The sequence below is a fragment of the Gavialis gangeticus genome, unplaced genomic scaffold (genome assembly GCF_001723915.1).
Source record: "Gavialis gangeticus isolate Ggan-Ray unplaced genomic scaffold, GavGan_comp1, whole genome shotgun sequence".
Classification (NCBI taxonomy): domain Eukaryota; kingdom Metazoa; phylum Chordata; order Crocodylia; family Gavialidae; genus Gavialis; species Gavialis gangeticus.
Window position 1 is genome coordinate 219702501 of NW_017729032.1, and position 22827 is coordinate 219725327.

The 22827-nt window shown below is 38.6% G+C and overlaps 1 protein-coding gene across 3 annotated transcripts in view; it reads left to right on the plus strand.

Moving 5' to 3' along the window:
* GRIK1 (glutamate ionotropic receptor kainate type subunit 1) overlaps positions 1–22827 on the plus strand; it is a 324503-nt gene that overhangs the window by 254519 nt on the left and 47157 nt on the right. For all 3 annotated transcript variants that reach the window (XM_019525354.1, XM_019525352.1, XM_019525353.1), the window contains exons 8-12: positions 6530–6637; positions 13420–13533; positions 13764–13967; positions 15168–15391; positions 21932–22050. In XM_019525354.1, coding sequence (XP_019380899.1) covers positions 6530–6637; positions 13420–13533; positions 13764–13967; positions 15168–15391; positions 21932–22050 — 769 coding nt within the window. The remainder of the gene's footprint in view (positions 1–6529; positions 6638–13419; positions 13534–13763; positions 13968–15167; positions 15392–21931; positions 22051–22827) is intronic.

Here is a 22827-nt window from a genome sequence, read left to right on the forward strand (position 1 = left end):
CCGTTTCAGGCTGGACATAAGGAAGAACTTCTTTACTGCCTTAGCCCGCAAGGTTTGGAATAGATTGCCACCAGACCTGGTTCAAGCACCCACTTTGAACTCCTTCAAGATACTTTGGATGTTTATCTTGCTGGGATCCTATGATCCCTGCTCACTTCCTGGTCCTGGGTAGGGGACTGGACTCAATGATCCTCCGGGGACCTTTCCAGCCCAAATGTCTATGAAATCTATGAAATCTATGAAACTAGGAAAGGAACTATGTATTCATCAAAAAAAGTAAATAAAGGGTACACAGCATTATTTTTTTTCTTTGTAGGTTACCTTTAAATGACTTTTAATTGCAGCTGAACCTGCAAGAGCATTAACTGACTGCAAAATGCAGAGGTTGATTTTTAAAAATAAAGCTCATTGTCAGCTTTGTGAATTTCTCGGGTCAATAACAGTGCTATTTATAGATTCTAATTACATCTGTAAGGTTTTTTTTTGGAAGAAGAAAGGCAATCATTTTCTTTCAGGACAGTTTATCCTTCCCTGAGTTAATTTTGATACCAGCTAATAATTCAGCCCCCTTGTGACAGATGCAGAATGTCAGAAGATCCTGAATGCAACCAAGTTTGAACTTGATGCTATACAGCACCTCAAAGATGAAGAGCAAAGAAATGAATTTTCTGCAGCATGGTGTGGTGCTAGTAGTTCCACCAAGTACTTCAACCTCAGGTTTTATTTACTGATGCTGTTTTCTGCTTACATTTAAGATCTATTAAAAAGTACCCATTTTTAGGTGTTTAGTCGTATACAAGCACATCTTTCATAAGTTAACATACTAATACATTGTGTGTGTGTGTGTGCGTGTGCATGTTTCAGATGTTTTTTCTCCAATAATCACCATCCATCCATATTATCATTGAGACCTGCAGTCTCTCCTATTCTGATTTGGACATAGCTGAAATGAAGCTGAAAACTGGAAGGTAGTGCTTTATCATTTACTACATGGAAGACCACAGAATGAGTTCAAGAAAATATCTCGATATTCAGAATACTGGAGTACATGGAACATCAATAGGAAAATGGAACATAGAGACATGAGGATTTTGTTAAGATTCCACATTATATCTGGAGTAAATTAAAGAAAGAATGGCTGTTTTATTAAATTTTTGTATTGCGATGGTACTTTGAAAACTGAGATTCTGGAATATAAAATGCTATTAGCTGATGACTTTGATTGTAATCATTATCATATAATGATACATGTATGGGTGATTATTTGAAAAAAGCATCTGCAACACATGCGCACACACATGTGTGAACATGTTAAGTATTATTGTCATGATTATTGCAGAGAAAGGGAGAGAGAAACAGAAAGAAAAATATGCGGGAAGTAGCTAATTAGCTTTCTCTAGGTAGATATATTTTAAATAAATCAAAATAAATACATAGCAGTAATGATCTCTACCAGACTGAGAACAGATTAATGTGCAGTATGAGTATTAATGTAATGTGGTTTGTACAAGATTGGCTATATACACTGGTAGCACTGAGATTTAAAATTAGAAAGATATCTTTTGCAGATATACGACAAAGATGAATATTTATTATCTGTAATATACACATGGTACATTATAATTACTTGTTTTGGTTGTACTAAACTCTACCTGTTGCACCACTTTTGAATTCTAGAGAACTGGTTGCAACTGGAATTATTGACTTTGTGATTGATCTGTTAATTGGCTTTTGAAGGAACTAAGCCTTCATATTGATTCTAGATGATGAACTGGAAATAGATATTTTAAAAAAATAGGACCATGGATAAATGAATAGTAGATCCGTATTTTTTTTTCTATCTCTCTTGGTCTAACCTGATTTTGAGAATGTTATCATTTTCCCAATAGTGCATTTCTATCAAAGCTGATACTCTATTTTAAGTATCTAATTCAGGATGATTTATTACTATCTGCAATCTTAAACTTTAAAAATAGTAAATATAGAAGAGCTACTTAGAGTCAATGGGATAGTTTCAAATATTTGTTATTTCAGGTATCTCAAAACATCTAACAAACGAGTAGAGATTGTCCTATTTTGAGTTGTTCTGTTCTTTGTCTTTTTAATGTTCAGTGTATGTTGAGGTCAATGAGCTGTATGTTCCATTTGGTTTATCTCTTAAGTCTAAATATTTATCAGTCCCTACATCTTATTTGGCTAATCTGGATTTTTGTTTAAGGAATTAGAAGTCTTCAAGCGCTTGGTGTTTAGAAATAATAATATGCAACATTAGAGGTAACAGTATTTCATTTCAAACATCTATTTACCATTCCTATGTCCTTTTGCAGTGAACCAGACCCCTGAATAAAAAGTATTGTGAGAATTCTTTTATGGCCTTCTTTGACCAGCTACTTTTTGTCAGATGTAGCCCCTGAGCATTCATAATGAGATCTAACAGAAACAAAGGACACTGACAACATACATTCCTGAAAAATAACAATCTTGAATTAAGCTTCAGTACTACAAACCAAAGGGAAGACACATACAATATACATCAGTTCAAATTGTGTCCTAAATTCTATGGCGTTAAAAGCAAGGACATAGTGCAAAAAAAGCAATTTCTTTGATGAATTACCTGATTAGGTTCTGATTCGGCTTTTATTATACCTTGTAACATTTAATACAGAGTGTCACTAGAAACATTAAAATTGCTATAAATCTTGCATATAAAAGCATGAAATCTTGCTGCAGTGTTGAACAGTTACATGGCTTCTCAGTATACAGAAATTCTGTTTTATTTCTGTTAGTTAATTACATCTGAGAACTACATAAATGATTTTCAGCATACTTACTTAACTACATGGTAACTAATATACTCCAATATTCTTAAGCTATCTGACAGCAAGTGATGTACAAACTATTAATTTTTACATTTCACTTTTCTGGACTGATATATTTCATTTTATGGGTTAAATTCTGGTTCTGTGACCTTGGCTTGACTTCCAAAGGACCAAAATTTGACAACAAGTCTTTGATTTATATCCTGCCATCAGTTTTTGAGGAACGCTCTAACTGAGTTCCTGGAACATTCTGAAGCGGAGATAGGGGTAGGATATGGCTGTTTATATCTGGAAATACCTTCTTGTTCTAGGAGTTCCTATATAGACAGAAATTGAATTATATCCACTTAACTCAAGGCAAAGTATGCTTGTTTTTTAAAGGGGGAAAACAATATTTAAAAACTTTATGCCAAAATTAGATTACAAAGAATAATTTTTAGGGGTTAGACTACAAGACCTATTCACTAATTAAGTCACGATTAAACATTAATGTAAGGGCTTGAGTGGGACTTCAGTTGTGTAACAGTTTAGTGCAGGTCTTTTCCTAGGGATAAATATCATCCAATCCACTTGGGTAATTACCTGTGTTGGTAATCTTTCTTTGCCCTCTTTGCTAAGAATTCAGGATACAGTTTTCAAAAATATTTAAATTCCATGTTGAAAAGTGATTTTGCCACTTAGGCTAGGAACAGAAGTTGCATTTTTTCCTGCATTAGTTGTGCCTATGCTCAAATAAAAATATCCCGGAATTAGTGTGTATGCAAATCAACCTTCTAATCGGTGTTTAGTGAGTGGCTGAAAATAGTGCTCCTTTTCTGACACTGATTCAATGATGCAATCCTGGGATAAATGTACAAACATACTTTGCAATATCCTGGGATAAAAAGTTCTTACAGTCTTAGAGTAGCCCAGGACAACAGGCAAGGAAATCCGTACACTCACACTTCGTCCTGAGATAAAATGGTTTATCCTGGGATAAATATGATATCTGTTTGCAACCTTAGGGTATTTTTCACATGCTCTGGGGGTGGGGGTGGGAGAGGGGAGGAGGGGTTGCTTCAAGTAGAGTGGCTCCGGGACCTGCTCTAATTAAAAGCGCCTGCAGTGTCTCGTGTATCAGCATCCTTGTGCTTCAAAATGGCAGCAGGGGTGCTTTAACTAAAGCTCATTCAACAAGCTTTAGTTAAAGTGCCTCCTCCCCCACCCATTTTGAAGCAAAGGGACAATGATACATGAGATGGAGGCTGCTGCAGTGAGCTAATTATCAGGTTCGAATAGACTCAATTAATTGAGTCTGCTTCAACACGCTGTAGTTACAGCACATCGGGGCAGCCTCCCCCCACATCTACAGGTACGCTTAGAGGCATATATTACAATGAGTTTTAAGTTTCTAAGCCACTTTTGAAAAATTTGCTAGTAACTCTCTTTTATTCAAAAGCATATTGTATTTATGCAATATAACTAGTGGTGAATCACAGACTGTTGTTGTCTAAATGAGAGTATGTGGTTAGCAAAAGTATCTTTTTTATTATTCTGAAATGTGCACAATCTCTTAATTGTACATCAGAGTAATAAAAAAGACACTCAACAAACAAATATTTTAAAAATAATTCATCAATATGTATGTACTACTAGGTACATTTTATTAATTTCATTACCACATAAAAATGAGTGGCATATTTGGAAAGTATGTTTAGTTGTGTGTGATGCAGTTTTCCTACATTTCTAAGTAATTTAGAAACACACGTTCCATTGAAAATTAGGTGGATTTTTGCTCATAAATTACATAGGCACTCCTGAAAATCTGACCCTACTTCCATAATATTTAGGGACAGGCACTTAACACCGTAGATTTAATTGAGATACTCAGAGTTAGCAAAAGAGCATCTAAGATTAATTGCTGGGTGTTCAGAACTAGAACCTAGATTAAACAAAAAGTTGCTACACTACTGTATAATTTAAATTGTTGATTTTACAGGCAGCTTTTCTTAGATGCCAGTCAGCTATGATTAATTAAATGAAGTACATATAATGTATAGTAGAGGAGCTTGTAATTTAAGAATTATAAGGCTGACACATGAGGAAGCTATCTCTTCATTTATGATAAGTCTGCTTTGCACCTTTGAAGAATTTAATCTAATGTGAGTATAGCTAAAAATAGATTTAAAAATTATTTGCAGTTTAAAAGCCATCAAATCCTTTTCTTTCAGTAGATAAGCTTTGTCTTTGGGACCAAAATATTCAGGCACCATAGCAAATACTTAGTTTATTGTAGGAAAAAACACATGATGTAGAAAGCTTACACTATATTGGAAGTTAGTTTATAACAGAGAAACTTAAACACTTGCTGCCACACTATGGAAGTGTTCCACAGTTCATAGTGATCTTGAATGTATCTTCTGGGATGATAAAATAATAAAAATGCTCCAGTTTAATTTATATCCTGGTTCTAATGCTTAAAGTCAGTTATATTTTTAAAAAGAAGGTGTCTTTTTATTTAATCATTGTAAAATGTACGATGGAACAGAAGGTCCTATGTACCATCTAAACCAGGCTTTAATCCTGAATTAAGGATGTACATACAAGTTGAATTTAGAAGATGGTTTTGTGTTGGTTCTTTGTATCGGGGGAATTATCCCTGAAAACCCATTCCCGCTCAGTAAATTATTTTATTGAGAAGCTATGAGATCAAGCTCATGAATTACATTACTAGCAAGATGACTGTCTCTTCCATAGGTGAAGGACTGCCCACATACAAGCGAGGGGGAAAAAAGTTAGGATTCAGTCTTTTTCCAATATGACTACTATCCTGCAGGAATATTTCTTAGCTTTTACTTCATAAACCAGTGGTTCTCAATGTGTTTGCACTCCAGCCTCCCACGCCCCACCTTGTTTGACTGGAGTTATCCCCCCATAACTTTTATGAATTGATTGGCACCCTATTTCAAAAACTAAATGATATATTACAGTGCTTGCTTCCTTGCAGAGGGGCTGGGAAGTGGGGGTGAAGGATTGGCCAGGCAGGGACAAGTCTGAACCTGCACTTATCTGCTTATCTCCTCATATTTCACTTACCTCCTCAAACATCATGGCACCCTTCAAAAGATCTCATGGCACCCCAGGGTTGAAAATCATTGCCCTAGACAGCAGACACATTGAAGTTAGACTTCTCAGCTAGGAGCAGACATTCAAAAAGCCTGAGCCTGAATTGATTCAGTCTTTGCAGTTAGTCTAACCTGGCTAGGCTAAATCAGTTTTGTAACCAGACACACACCCCAGAAATGCGGCATATGCCTGCAGTGGCTCAGGCTAGAAGCTGGGGGGCACTAGAGCAGCCCTCTCTTCCTTCCATAGCATGGAGCTGATGGGGGTGTGGCCAGGCTCTGATTAGCTCAGCAGGGAATTGGTAACAGTGTTTATCACCCAATTAAGAAAACAGAGGGACATTACTAGCTACTTGTTGATTCTGCCTGTTGATTCTACCTGTTGATTCAGCATGGACTGTAGCCAGCATGTGGTCTGCCAGCTAATATACAGACACCTCCTCAGCAAGGCAGAAGGGAGGGGCAAATTCCTGCTTAGCAGGGAGTGGAGAGGGGGATGGGGATCTAAAGTTAGATCTTATGTTAACTTACATTTTAATATTTTTGGTGACTTTAGAATAAATTATGCTAAATATTAACTGGAAGTGTATTTTTTTTTGTCCCTAGGCACGGTGGGATGGTTTGACGGGGCGCATTACCTTCAACAAAACAGATGGCTTAAGAAAGGATTTTGATTTGGATATTATTAGTCTCAAGGAAGAAGGAACTGAAAAGGTAACCAGTTTCATACAACTGTGTTCAAACTGCAAGCCACAAAGTACTGTCAGTAGGATTGTGCTCATCTAAGGAAAGATCTCATAAAACATGAGGATGAAAGATTAATTTACAGTAGTACCCTGAAGCTGATTTTTCTTGATTTAAATTTCCTGTGGTTGGGAAAAAAACCCTCAATCTACTGTTAAAATGGCTTGGGTGAAAGTTACAGCACTGATATTGAAGGGAAAAAAAGATTTGTGACTGTTTCAATGCATAATATCTTACATGCTTGGGTACTGGATAGGAATCTAGGAATAATAATAATCATCAAAAGTGAAAATGCATTTTCGCTTGCTGCTGCTATGAGGATTTTACTCCTCCCATGTTTTACAATCACAAATCGTATTTAATAAGTTAAAATCTAAAATTTTAATATTATGATGTGATTTAAATAATTTTATGTAAAAATCTACAAAATTAATGATTGATTGATTAAACTTTTATGTAATCTCTACAAGATAATAAACTAGTGATTTTTGTAAAAAATGAAGCCATCTATAATGAAAGGAATTTTTTTGTTTTAATTTCCAGAAGCGTAGGCATGTTCTGAACCAATGTGTAGTCCATTTTAATGAGCATGGAATTAGCAAGAAAGGTGAAGGGACTAAGCAGCTTAAGGAAAACTTTCAAAAAGATCTGAAGTACTAAACATTGTTTCCATTCCTGATTAGTTTTCACCCTGCCCTTAATTGCACTTGTTGCATTGAAATGGTTAGGCTACAGAAGGAAAAAACCCCCAACAACATTGGTTGTAGTATCTTTTGTTGAACTGAAATGTGCTTTATAGAGTAATCTAAATTTGGTATTCCATTCAAGCAAAGGTCAAGCAAAATCACATTCTGTCAAGATCTGCTGGGGATTTTGGTATGCCATAGAGTTACATTTCAGAAATAATCTGTGAGAAAAGGTCTTGTCTTCCTTATTCTGGCATTTGCAAATTTTCCTGGAGATGCAGACGTGACATGTATCTCAACCTTCCTTTTGTTAAATAAAACAAAAAACAACTGATCTATATTCGAGGCTAAGAGATTGTAAAGATATTGAAGAAACAAGTTGTGCATTATTTTTCTTTTGATAAACAAAGGTGAGAAATTGCCTAAACACAGGTTATTATCTGCAACAGCAGAGGCAAACATGTTGCTCATAGCTCTCAGGCATTATCGTCTCAGCTAGATTTATGTCCTACAGACAAAAGGGAAGGAAGCAGGAGCCCTTGAATATAGTGGAACCAACAAAGTTCTGTTGTGTGATGAAATGGGTATGATTCCAAACACCTGTATAAGGCAATCTCTGCACTGTCTGCACAAAAGATGCTGCTCAGCTTTGACCTACTTGTACCCTATCTGAGAGGACAGGGCTTGTACTGAAAGAAGAAAGCTAAGGAATGGGATGTAGGAATTATATAAAAAAAAGAATATTTGAGAATCCCTCATTTAGTCAAATCAATCAATCCTTAATGCCAGCTAAGGACATCTTTTGTTTCTCCCTACACTTATGCTATTTGGCTCAGTGGACTATATTTCCATTTTGACTTTGAATCGTAATTGCCTATGGGTTAATTGAGTCTTTAAACATAATTGCTAACACGCAGCTCTCCAGACTGGTTTCTCTTTTCATTTTTAATGAAGCACTCTGTTTATTTTTCTCTGTACCAAGGCTGCTGGCGAGGTTTCTAATAATTTATATAAAGTGTGGAAGAAGGTTTGTACACAGACAGGTGATGCAAAAAACCCTTCAGGTTGGGTCTGAAAACTCATCCTTTGGGTTTTGACGGTGGCTCTCAAATTGCAGTTTAGAGACAATATTCTGTCTCAGTGTGTGCTTTTATGCCATAGAATGAGTTGCATTCAGGAATGAGTTGCATTATATGCTCTAATACTTCCAAATTATAATGATAACTTAGTATGATTAAATATTTTATCTAAATTATTTTTAATATTTGTTATTTATCAAGGGCTGGCCCTCGTCCTTCTTGAAAGGTGGCCATAACAAAAGCAGACCCCTTCACAGCTCTTACGTTGACTTACTCATTAGTATTTTACCATCACTAATGCTTCAAAGATGTTAAACCTTTATCAGTATTAATGGTAAATGGTATGTTAAGTACATGGCTTAATGTCACTCCCATAAAATGTATACCACATAATGATTTTCCTGGTATTAACCAAGGTTGTGACTATTACCTTAGCTCATATGATCAATGGGCAGCTCATACATGGAAACTAGAACTATGTTTATTTATAAACTGTCCAAATTATTTCACTTATGTCAATCTTCCTTTTAAGATATGATGTAGCTTGGTCCCAGACCCCAACCTGGGAGAGAACAAAATTCTAGTCTTATTTCCACTGTGGACTTTTTCTGTGACTTTGGACAAGTTGCTTACAAGGCCTGATTCTCACAAGCTCCAAAGCTCAAACTGAAGGTTTGGAGGTGCAAGTGCTGAATGCCTCGGTCAAGAGGTGCTATATAGGTCTCAGTAAACAAAGCTCACATCCATTTATGTGCCTTCAGTTTCCCTTTTCTGTCTAAGAAACTTTCCCCTTTTTGTACAATGTTTTGGATTGACAGATTTAAAAAATGCTATATAGATACCAGTTATTATGTTTTACATAAATCTTTATTTTGTTCCTATTGAAGAAGCATGTTGGCACTATTCAATAGCTTACAGTCCCCCAATGGCACTTTTTTTTTCTAATTTTATACAACACATACTTACTAACATAGTTTTAATCTTCAGTAAATCAGGCTAAGGCACACAGAATTCCATTTTCCTCATTACTGGGGAATAGATCAACCTACCTGACATACAGAAATGTATTGAATCAATCAGGCTTCTGACTCTAGGAATTTTATGTTAGGCTGAATTAATTTAAATCAAATTACAATTGGTTCAGACCACAAGCTCACTGAGAAGGACATATATGTCTTGAATTTGTCACTAAACTGCAATAAATCCCCCAGATTCACCATAGTGATGTAATACATTGGCCTTATTCCTCCAATGCCCTTCTGACCTTTTTCATTGTTATAATCAAGGCTGACCTACAGTGTCATTCCTTTAATTCTAATGTACAGTGAGTGGCCTTCCTGATGTACTCTGTGTACACTGTGACTGTGCTGTTTCATGTTCTGTATGACTGTTTGCCTCTTCCTTCTTGCCGACAATTAAAAACACAGGTATGTAGCAGGTAGCCAGCAACCCAGAGCAGAACAACTGTGCCTCAAAACAAACTCAAAGATGCCAGTAAATTATGATCTACCCTGGATAGACTAAAAAGATAGTGCCCAAAGTTTCATTACATAAATGTCTTTTCAGATCAAGTCTCAAATGATCTTTTTTAAAACAAAAAACCCACAAAAGCTGTATGTGTAAAAAAACTGATCGGCAACGTTATCCTGATTAAAAATATAACAGAAGAAATGACTACCTAGAGACATGGCAGTGGGACATGTGGACTTTTACTTATGGATAATTAGAATGCTATAATTATTGGTGTACAGTAATTCTCAAAACCCCAGTCATAAGCAATACCCCCTTGGGCTGGATTTTGTTCAAAGAAAAGGTAGTCCTTTGCTCAGTTAATAATCTAAACCCAAACTTTACTTGGGTCAGTAGTGATTGACCCTCTGACAGCTGGTAGAGGCCTACAATACCTAAGACGAATCAGCAGTTTCAGTCTTTGTCTTATTTGGCAGCTTTGTTGGAAATCTCAGCAGGGAAGCTCTGAAAGCTGTCTCCTCTAGGATATCATTGAAACACATTGGCAGAACAGCATGATGAAGTGTACTGTTCTGCGGGTGAAGTGTGTCAGTCCCCAAAGCCATCAATCTAGTACCTTTCAAAAATACTGCATTTTGTTTTCCCTGTCTGAATGGTCCAGACACTGGAGTAAATTTACACTAGCTAGTGATTCTAGGTTGGTATATTTAATTCCAAATTTAACTTGGTTTTAATTTGGTTAATTTGTAATCCAAGAAGTTAGTAAGCAATATTTTAATATCTGTCACTTATTATAGTTTGCATCCCAGACTATTTGAACGAGTCAACACAAAAATATATTGAGTAGGGATCACTGCAGAGATCTTGATCAGATTTAAACTTGTATTTTAGCTTAAAGGTCCTATATCAAGTTTTTGTGATGATTTTGTTCCTCTAAGTGGATAAGGCTGTTTCATTAACTCAATACAGAAAGACATTCCTTCTAGGTAGCTAAAGTAAAACCTGCAATGAGTTTTGTAAAATGCCTTAGTACAGCGGTTCTCAACCTGCTTAGACTCAAGGCATTTCTCCATATCTTTTTAAAATTGAGCGGCACCCCGTTTCAAAAAACTAATTTATTTATTGCAGTGCTTACCTCTTTGCAGAAGGGCTGCACAATGGGGCAGTAGAATGGCCAGGCATGGAAGAGCCTGACCCTGTATTTACCTCCTTACACCTGCTTATCCTCTGTGCTCATCTCCTCACACCTCACTGCACTCTTCAAACAAGCTGGCAGCACCCCAAGGTGCCACAGCACACTGAGAATCGCTGTCTTAGTAACAAGGACGCTAGTGAAAACTCTCAGTCTTATTTCAATTTGTTTGACAGTTAACTTGTCACAATTCTTTTTCAGAAGTCTGAAATGTTGATATAGTCAATCTTCTCTCTCTCTCTGCAGTTTTGTATTATCTTGTTTGAAGCTGTATCAAGCTTTAAACATCAAATTTTCCTTATAGCTGGAAAGGATACTGGGCGCTCTCTAAACATCTTGTACCCATGTCACTTCAACACAGCTGCGTAACAATACTTAGTGAAAAGCTCCATTTTTGTATTGCTGGGTACAAACATCACTTAAGCAGTAGGTGAATTCTCGTGGCCCTCATATCCCAATGGAAGACACTTGCCACTCAGTTCTGATCCCTGCTGCCAGGATTCTTTGTCCATACCACCTTAAATAGACATTGATTTAAAAAAAAAAAAAGATAAAAAATAACTGGCAAGAAAGCCAAAAGCTGGCTCACTGAACTACAGAACCATGCTCCCTCTTGCTTACTCTCCTTATGGCCAAAGATAATCTTACATTTTTTGACTAAGGGACAGCTTCAACAGGAGAGCTGGAGGATGCCTTTTTCTGCCCCACTTATTCTGTAGCTTATAGGTTAGGGCACCTTCCCAGAAGGTAGGAAATTTGAGTTTGATTTCCCTAAGGCTGAAGAGAATTTAGAGCTTTTCCTACTAGGCTATTGTACACAGGGTTGACACTACCACGTGCTGTGGATGCTGTATTCTGTGGTGAATTCAGTCCTGCAGTCTGTCTGGGTGCTATGTTTTGTATTGAATTTGGTGCTACTGTTCATATGGATGCTGGACTTTCTATTGAATTCAGCCTTGCTATCTGTGTAGGTACTGTCCTTCATGAACTCTGAACTTCTGAGCATGCAGGAGCTTTGGATCACCCTTGGGAGGTGCCCAGCTCTCCCCCCTGTCTGTACAGGGATACCAAGTGCCTTACCCTGACCATTTGGATAGCTTTCCTGTGTCAAGGTGCCCAATTTTTAGGCATTGCAGTAACAAGGTGTTATTTTATTTTATTTCATTCTGATTTATATTTGACCCTTAGCCCCTATCCAGCAAGACTGCAGTGAACATAATTGTTCCCATTTAGTTAGGCACATGTTTAAGCACCTTACTGCACAAGTACCTGAACTTTTTGTACAAAATTGGACAAACAGCATTTTTAGTTACCTCTGTGAGAACACAATATTTTTGCAGGCATAAAACTTGTGTCTGGAAACTGGCATGAAACAAGCTGTTATTGCCTGACTTCCCTGCCAAAGAAACCTATAAAGCTTTATTTTAAAAGATATTATGGTCAGTCTCAGAGGGGTTAGGAAATAAAATCCTAATTAAAGCCTGAATATATGTTATGTCAGTTTCTTTCTATATATAAACATCACCTTTCTATTTTGCACCATTATTAGATACATACCAAAGCAATTCAGATCACTGGGATTCCTTCAACTTGAACTTTGGATCAAGCCCTAAATGCTCGCTACGACTTTGGTGTAGGAGAGGAATCTAAAACTGCATTCTTCTCCAGTCATTTGCATTTACTGAACAAACACTGGTTAGTGGGTGAAACAGAATTACCTCGTGGGTTTTGTCATATATAGTCATCAATAAATGACCGGAATAATCTTCTCTAAACCTTCTGGAGGCACAGCAGAAGTAAAAGGCCAGTGCATTCATTGATCTGCTAGAACATATTTATCCAAGTCCTTAATCTGTTGTCTTGAAAGGGAAAGGTCTTGCCATATGTTTCAACCTTACCATTTACAAGACAAAACAATTTCACAAAAATAGACAATTGACATTTTAAGCTGGAAACAAAGTCAACATGTTCCACCTTTATAGTAAATTGGCTCACACATAGCTGCATTAACATGCCTTATACTCTTATAGCTAATTCATTTCAACCTGTTTTTGAAAGAGCAGTGTGTTCATTCCCAATGCTCTGTATGTGACAGTCAACTATTCAATGTTGTTTGCTTATTCAGAACTACAGCTGGTTTGCTTCTCTAACATTTCATACTGCTGGTGTTTTGGTCTATCACTGTGATGTATGGTACTAATGTTCTCTTCCTGGATTGCGAACTATAAAGAATATTTTTAAAATGATGCATAATCTCACTAATTACTGAGGGCCTGTAACGGTTACTGAGGGCTAGCAGCCATTTATCTACTTTGTTCTGTGTAGATTGGGGTTTGGAACTCAAACAGCGGCCTTAATATGACTGACAACAACAAGGATAGAACTACCAATATCACTGATTCACTGGCTAACCGAACACTTATAGTCACTACTATTTTGGTAAGTCCTGCTGCAGAGTATCAATATTACTATCAACTGCATTATATTGCTATATTACTCTAGTGTACATCTTGGTCATTGCCTACATTGTTTTATGGTTTTCTTTGTTGCCTTCCTTTTCACCTCCTTTTCACCTACAGTAAAATCAGCTGTTTATGTACTGTCTATAAATTGATGTAATCCTTTAAGAACCCCATTTCTATTGCTACATTTGATATGTTTTTCTATAGGAAGATCCTTATGTTATGTACAAGAAATCTGACAAGCCCTTGTATGGAAATGACAGATTTGAGGGTTACTGCCTGGATTTGCTGAAGGAGCTCTCAAATATTTTAGGCTTCATCTATGAGGTCAAACTGGTTTCTGATGGTAAATATGGAGCCCAGAATGACAAAGGAGAGTGGAATGGAATGGTCAAAGAACTCATAGATCATGTAAGATTGAATCATTCTTCCTTTATTCTCCTTTAAGCTGTGATCATGTAAGAAGCTAAGCCAAATGGCATATTTGCATTAGCAGGAGCACTGGGACATTTTCAAGATAATTTTTCAGACTAGAAAAGCACTTTAGCACAGATGACCACAGACTTTGTTTTGGAGGACAAGTCTTTCCATAGTGCTGAATTTATGAAATTCATAAATTTGTTTTTATTTTCCATGCATATAAAATAACTATTGGAAGGAAAGATTTGATTCATCCCCCTCATTGCTGGAGGGGTCAGGAAGTGGGGGCAGTAGTGTGGGGAGGTCAAGCAGCTTGCCCCCCTGCTTGTGCCTGTCCCCCCTGCCACCTCTGCCCCTGCCTGCCTTCTTGAAGCCTCAGGCACTCCCTTCCTCCTCTGTTCCCCCTCCTAACCCTCACTGCAGCCTCCACTCCTGCCTCCCCATGCTTCTGCTCCCCTTGCCCCCTTCCCAGCCTCTGCTTCCCTCTCCCCCCTTGCTCTGTGTCTGCAGGCTCTGTCCCCCATTGTAGCCTGGGGCACTGAGCCGAGCCCCAGCCCAGCCCCTGTAGCAGCCATGTGGGATGTGAGCCTCTGCTACAGGCCCAGCTGGGGACAGGCTTGGTGCCCCAGCCTGCAGTGGATGGAGCCTGCCAGCATGGAGCAAAGATAAAGCGGGGGTGAGGGGTAGGAGCAGAGGCTGCTTGGGAAGGGATCAGGGGTGTAGCCGGGCGGGGGAGGGGAGCAGGAAGCTGCTGCAGCTATGCCCCTGACCCAAGGTAGGGGCTGGAGCTGGAGCTGCAGCAGCCACCTGCCCTGCACTGCCCTTGTACTCAATTCGAAGGCGAGGGTCTTCCCTCCACAGTAAATAGAGGGAAAATAACTGGTCTTAGAATTGAGTAAATCCAGCAATATCCTAATTATCCATTACATTATGCCCTATATTTTAAATACAAACTCTTTCAGTTTCACACAAATCACAATGGCTCACAATGAAGTTTCTTCTTTCCCATAGTGACTTCGAATAAGGAAATGATGAATTTTTATTTTGCACTTAGTTTATAATTCAGCTACTAGACAGAATTACTTATGTTTGTTTTAGTTTCTCTAATAACCTTGGGGAAATTGGAAGGAATAGAGACATGCTTGTTGAATGCAAAAGAAAATGATACTCTTTTCCAATTTGTGTTCCCAGAAAGCTGATCTGGCAGTTGCTCCTCTCACTATTACCTACGTAAGGGAGAAAGTAATTGACTTCTCCAAGCCCTTCATGACGCTGGGAATCAGTATTTTGTACCGGAAGCCGAATGGCACAAATCCTGGTGTTTTCTCTTTTCTAAACCCTCTTTCTCCTGATATTTGGATGTATGTCCTCCTAGCCTGCCTGGGAGTCAGTTGTGTACTCTTTGTCATTGCCAGGTAAGTTCAGAGACTTCACTGAGACTTGACCACATTAATTATATGTTGCAGTGGCACATGAAATACACACAGCCGAATGATATTCTTGCAGCTTTAGTCAGTTCCCAAACACTGCATTTGAGAAGGGAGTTTTGCATTTTGATACAAATACTGCTATAATTTTTATATACTCTCTTTCAACATATGATGGGGTTTTCCTTTAAGAACTGGATAGGCCAGGGGCTGGTAACGTATGGCCCACCATCCCATGGAACTAGTGGATCTGACCATGGATGTGGGGATTCAGCAGCAGGGAACATCAGCTTTGGACAATTGTCCCATGCTGGCACAGAGACAAGTGCTGGTTGTGGGCACTCTGTGCCACCATGGAGACAAGAAGTGATGGTGGCTGAGTCCTAGTGCTCACCAAAAGGTGGCCTACTCCTGGAATAGAGGGGAAAATGTCTGAGAAAAATTGTCATTGTTAATTTATCAGCATTTAATAGAAATAAAAATGTTGCATACCGCTGCTTTCAACACTTAGTGATTTCTGTAGAAATACTGCACTTTTAAACCAGGATGGTGCATGCAGTTAAAAGCAAAGAAAGAGAACATGAAAAGCTTTCTGCTGAAGGGTAGAAATCAGCTCAGATCAATTCACTCTGAAAATTCAAGATAACACAAGTAAGAATCCAAGGTCTTGATGTTGTGAGGGGTGGAACACCTCCAGTGACAACTGAGAGAGAGGCATGTGTGCTCAGCCCCTTGCAGTAGCAAATTCCAAGTTATGCCCCTCTTCAGGAAGGTACTTAAGAATGCATATGTTCAACTTAAATAGGACTTAAACATGGGCTTACAATTAAATACATGCTTAAGTGTTTTACTAAATAAAGATTTCAGCTAACAATCTACCCCAAACCATCAAGTAAGAGTACAATAAAAACAGAATGAATTGATTTTGACAAGTTCAGCAAACGATTGATAGTCTAGCTATATTGGTTTTCCAGTGCTCCAGTGGCTTTATGTAAGTAGTCCATACTCATGTCTGTAGTCACCTTAAATCAGTAGTTGCAATGAGGTTAAGTAAGAATTATTTGAGTAAAGTTTTGTGGAATCAGGCACCTATGCCATTGTCATATTAGACACACTCCAAGATTAGAGGTTTGGGTTTTTTCTTAACATATACTTTTCCAACTGTTCCATTACTAAGAGCTTTATTTTGTATAAAATTTATGAGCATTTTCCAAATATCTTTTTTCTCTTTAAGAATTTTCAAAATAAACATCATTTGCAGCAAGTCCGAAAAAAGCAAATTTAAAACCAGATAATTCTTCGTAGTTTAACATATGTAAGCATACTACATAAAATTATGAAGCTGTATTAGGGAAATTTAATGCATTTTTCATATCAGACTAAAAATGAAATGTAAACATTGCAAAATATTTCAAATGTTTAAACAGATTTTAAAAGTCAATTAAAATGTTCCTGTTTTATTTAAAGAACATGCTGAAAGAACAATATAATTAAATAATAGCTGCATTATCAGAAGTATTAATTTGGATTATTATAATCTGTATATATCCTAAATTCTCAGATGAGTTTATACATTCATAGAAATCTGAAACAGGCTAGAGAGGAAAAGGGAAAGCAATCCATGCTGGGAGGGTTCAATCTACTGTAATTTTCTGTTGAACCCATAGATTCATAGATGTTTGGGTTAGAAGGGACCTCAGTAGATCATCAAGTCCAACCCCCTGTCCTGGGCAGGAAAGAGCACTGGGGTTATATGACCCCAGCCAGATGCATGTCTAGCCTCCCCTTAAAGACCTGCAAGGTAGGAGAGAGCACCACCTCCCTTGGGAGCCTATTCCAGATTCTGGCAACCCTTACCTTAAAGAAGTTCTTCCCGATGTCCAGCCTAAATCTGCTCTCCACCAGTTTCTGGCCGTTGTTCCTAGTTACTCCAAAGGATGCCCTGGTAAACAGGGCATCTCCTGTTCCTTGCTGCCCTATCCCTGATGAATTTGTAGGCAGCCACAAGATCACCTCTCAGTCTTCTCTTGCAGAGGCTGAAGAGATCCAGGTCCCTCAGTCTCTCCTCGTAGGGCTTTGCCTGCAGGCCCCTAACCATACGAGTGGTCCTCCTCTGAACCCTCTCAAGGTTGTCCAAATCCCTCTTGATGTACCATGCCCAAAACGGGATGCAATACTCCAACTGTGGCCTGACCAATACCTCACAGAGGGGAAGTATCAACTCCCTGGACCTGTTTGTCATGCACCTGCTGATGCATGATAAAGTATGGTTAGCTTTACTTTGTCATGCATTAGGTAACTACTTTTGTTGTGAGTCCTCCCTTCCCCTCTCCCATTATGTTCTCCTTTAATCAAAGGCTCTGATTCTAAAAATTTTTATTCACAAGAGCAGTTCCACTAAGGTCAATTTGTCTTGGTTATATATTTGTTCATAATCTGCTGAACAGCTTGCTTTTCAAGTGGACACACTTTCCAAACACATTCTCTCCCATTATAAATGAAGGTTTGCCTACATGCTGGTTTTGGCACCAATGTCCAAGGGGGATTAAAGTGAAGATCAATCATTTGTGGACTTCACTATTTTGTTTTAAGATGGCCAGAATGGGGGTTCCTGGGACAAGCTGTAAGTGTTGGCCCAGGGTGAGAGAAAGTTCATTTAATTAAATTTCAGCCATAGGAGTGAGTGTATGCAATTAGTCATTATTCCCTACAAGCTCTTGCAATGGCTTAATGTGCCAGAAATAATAATTCTAACTGCACAGAAATCATCATCTCATTCATGACTAATATTAAATCTGCCAATCACTGACAGATTGATTTTTCTTTTTTTGAATCGTTGTGTACCATAACTGAAAACGTCTCAGGGCCTACTCTCTTCCCCCCTCCCCCCCAGCAAGCAGAGGAAGAAATACAAAATAAAGCCCAAGTTACTCTCACATGTTCAGCTCTCTAAGAGAGCTTCATACAGAAAGCAGACAAAGCAGTGGATGTAAAAGAGCACACTGGATGCTCTAAGTGACCCCAGAGTTGCCCAGAGGGCCATAGCCAGGCATATGGCCAAATGAAAACAAAAGAAAAGCAGGAAAATGCTGCTGTATGGCGTGTTGGTTTCATGATCTAAACTGCTACACATTGGTCCAAATTATGATGCAGCCTTTAGGTAAGACCACTATGTTGGCCTGTGTAATTTTGGTATTTCTTAATTTCTCAGTCATTTTTAAACAGCCTGCGGGGTATCAATCTTTGTTATTCTTCTTAATCAATTATTTCAGGGAAACAGGGACTAAAGTGCCAATTCAGCAAAACACCTGCTTACCTACAACAACATATTTAAGTCCTCCTCATATCGATGGGACTTAAACATGTTTCAGTGCTTAGTTATATTTATACTTAAAGCCAGTGCCAAATTAGCTGGCAAATATTTAGACTGAAGGTATTCACACAAAGACTGTGCATCTGTCATTGAAATGTGTTCCAAGAAGCAGGGTTCTTAATGTACATTTAGCACAGGGCTGTCCATCTGGCAGCCTGGAAGGGGTTAAGGTGTGCCCCCACCCCAGATTCCCACCCAGCTACCGCTTCCCCATTACTACAGTTGCCATAGCAGCTGGAGTCCCCATGCTCCCTGCCCTCTCCTCTGGCTGCCATATCCTGCCTTTGCCCCAGGGGCTGGAAAAGTGTAGCATAGCAGTGTGAGGAGCTAAGGGCAAGTTTGTGGCCATGTGTGGGGGCAGGAGTCACACCTGTGTGGTGCATGGGGTGGGGAGAGAACCATGCCAGCATGCATTGCACAGGGGTGTATTGCACTTGTGCATCCTACATGGTGCACTGGTGGGGGAGCATCCAGTGCAACAGTTGGGGGGCAGGGAGGGGCTTTGCATAGTGCTCTTGCTGCAGCTTGTACAGCATGTTGCTGCTGCTGATGGCTCCCAAGGCCTTAGAAGTTGGACAGCGCTGATCTAGAAAAAGGCAGTGAGACCACATTTTCAAGTTTGCTTTCAACTGAGAAAGATCAGCTTTGTGCGGTATGCATTCTTAAGAACCTTTTGGCTAGCTACGTGAAATGAAAGTCAAAGGCTCTCCCACACAAATCCATTATTCTAACCATGCTTTAATCAAAATAAAAAAGTTAATTGCTTCTTGCTATATGAACTTATCGAAGAGAAATATTCAGGGATAATCTTTATGGAAAGATCAATATTGTGTCTAAAGATTTTTCTGATGTGATTTTTCCATTAAATCTTATTTCTCTTTAAATCATATGTAGCCCAGGCATTGTTACTTTTTATTAATATGTATTCATTTCAAGAATAATAAATTTTAGATTTGTAAAGTGAGAGATTTACAGTTTCTCCTTTTCAATGCCACATTAGCTATGAGTATAATTGTAATTTTCTGCCAAGATTTCCTTCTATTGCTTGTAACGTTTCAACTCTATCAATAGTAACAATGGTGGAAGCACCAGCATAGGAGCTGGGCCATCCAGCTTTGCTCACGCTAGTCCATATGACATGGTGCTTAAATGCCAGTGATCTCTGACCTTCAGTTTCTCTTAGTGCTCCTCTTCTTGCTATCATAGGTAGAGTTGAATTGATGGCAGCAAAACTGGGAAGTCCACAGAAGTATGTCCTTGTGGAGGGTAGGCCAAGCAAATTCTGGACTAGAATCCCTGCGCTTTCGTCTCCTCTGTTAATTGCATCATCATTTCATACAGTGCACTTTATAGCTTGCAGAATACAATGAGGAAATAATTTTTTATTATAAGAGTGAAAAAGTAACAGGTAGACTACTACAACTTTTTAAAAAGATTCATTGCAGTTAACTTTACTCTTCCAATAACATAAAATAAAACAAAACCTTTCTAGCCTGCCAGTAATATTCTGTCTGAATTTCAGTGCTGTTCTCTAGCCATTTCCATTTGCTGCTTTGAGGATTGACCCATTTGTCTGCTTTTCAGAATATGCTTATTACATGAAAGAATCTAAGAGGCCAGTCCCATGCCATTATGCAGTTCATAAACCTCAGCAAGATCAGGCCCAGTTATCACTGTACTCACCCATGTCAGCACTCTAAATTAGGGTGAGTGAACACTTTACATCAGGCCTGTGCCTTCTGATGGCTTGCATGGGATTTGGATGGTGCACAGGTCTTGTACCAGTGTTCCAGCTTTTGTGCACAGATCTAGTTAAGAACAATGCAGTTGATTATAGGAAGGTTAGTTTTCATTTTTCTAGCACAGTTTGAAATACTTATTCAAACATAAGGGCTTTTTTTAAAAAAACAGCATATGCAGAAAGTTCTTCTCTTGAATCCCTATACTGCCTCTTTTGTTGCAATTATTTTTTTTCCCCAACCATTGTACTGGTAATGATGATATTGTTCAGCTAATGGCATCCTAAGCTACATACTGTTTCAATTAGTGGGTTCATTACTATCAATGTTCATTACTGAAGCTTAGCAAGGCACTCTGGTTGCAACAGTGCATAAATTCAAGGCTTAATTATATTGTTGAAAAAGTAATTAAAATGTATTGGCATGACACTGTCAGTTAAAGCTATATTCATATAGTTTATAGAAAAGTATGTTGTATGCCATACAGTAGCAAAAAGCAACAAGCAGGCAGGGTACCATTGGAGGGGGAGGGAGGGGGGAACCAGTCCTTAAAGTAACTTCGGCAAGTATTTTGCAGACCATAAGGGGTATATTCTGCTTTTTCAGCAAGGTCCACAGGGAGTTGAGTGGAATTCTTCCACTCATTAAGGTGCAATTGTCTGCCCAATTCGGTACATGACACTGAAAAGATACCCCTCTGGCTTTAAAGCACTGAAATTACCCCAGAATTCCTTTAAATGAGAAGCATCATTTTAGCAGTAACTCTGTACACTAAACACTCTCTCCAATATAGAGTATTGAGTGGCACAAAAATTAATGCCTTAACATCAGTATGTCATGTACTATGGTTTTCATTGTGAGCAATGCTGGTTCTGTGTGTGTGTGTGTGTGCGCGCGCGTGCGTGCACGTGCGTGTGTGTCAGAGAACACACCCATCCACCTACCCACCTACACATACACACACATACACATATATAGGGAAAAAGGGGCTACTCCAAAATCATTGCTTTTAAGAGTGCCGTTATTCTTTCATTGCTTCCTTAATGATTCACCGGGGAGCAGGTACATGGATTCTGTGCATCAATTTGCTTATTTGAAGTTCATCAATTGTGTGACTAGCCAAGTGACTGGGAACTTGGATAGGTGCAGAAGTTGATATTGAAGATTGTGGTTAGAAAGCAATAGGAAGAATGTAGCAGGGATGGTGCTCAACTAGAGCTCTGAAAACCACTCCCTGCATTGCAGTGCTGCTATGCAGTGTCCATACTGTAGCAGGGCATTTATAAATATGGCCTTTAATTTTGGTTCTTTATTTTCTTCATTAATCTTTTTTATTTTCTGCATTGTTCAGCAGGTTTGCTGGCTCAGCGTGTATTTTATCTGATGTTTACAGACTGTTTCTGTTAACTGCCACAGGTTTACACCCTATGAGTGGTATAACCCCCACCCGTGCAACCCTGACTCAGATGTGGTGGAAAACAATTTTACTTTACTAAATAGTTTCTGGTTTGGAGTTGGAGCTCTCATGCAGCAAGGTACACCGGTTACACCTCCTTTTTGCACACATCCCACAGTTTGCTCAAGGGCTTCTGTGCTGGTAAACTCCACCATCTGTAGCTGTAACACATACTGTAAAACCTGATTTCAGAAATTGAAAAAAACAGATGACATATTAGTGAAGCTAGAGTAGGGAGGGAAAGGGAAATGAAAGAAGAACCTGTTACAGTTCAAAACAGTGGTACAGCAGAAGAAAGGGAAAATATACAGTAAAGTGGGAAAAGTTCTAGCTAGGAGTTTCTGTAGAGAACAACAAGATGACTACAAAGTTATTTGCACTGAAAGGGAGTTTAGTGGTCCTAGATAAGTCAAAGGACCGAAAACAGGGAAATTGCTTTTCAGTGAGGCTTCTTCCTAGTCTAGGCAGTAGCATCCTTAACAGCACTGCAAGAAATAGGATTCCATTTCTTCAGAAAGCTTGCTAGGCTTTATTGCCTCTTGTCAAACATTTTGTTTAAAACCCGAACAAAAACACCTATGGCTTTTCTGCAGGTTTGAGTCCCCTCATTTTGTAAATGCATCCAACCCTACAAGTGTTAACATAGTCACAAGTCCCAGCTGCTGATGATTGTGGAAACAGTACACGAATACTTGTTTGACAAAGAAGGGTAGTGAAGTGCAATCGATGTGCAAAGTCTAGGAGATACATATAGTAAGCACATTTAGTTAGTGCATGCATTCTAAAGCTTCCCAGTAAAGGGCCATTCACCAATCCTATGGTTCATTCAACACATGTAAAATATTTTCTGGAAAAC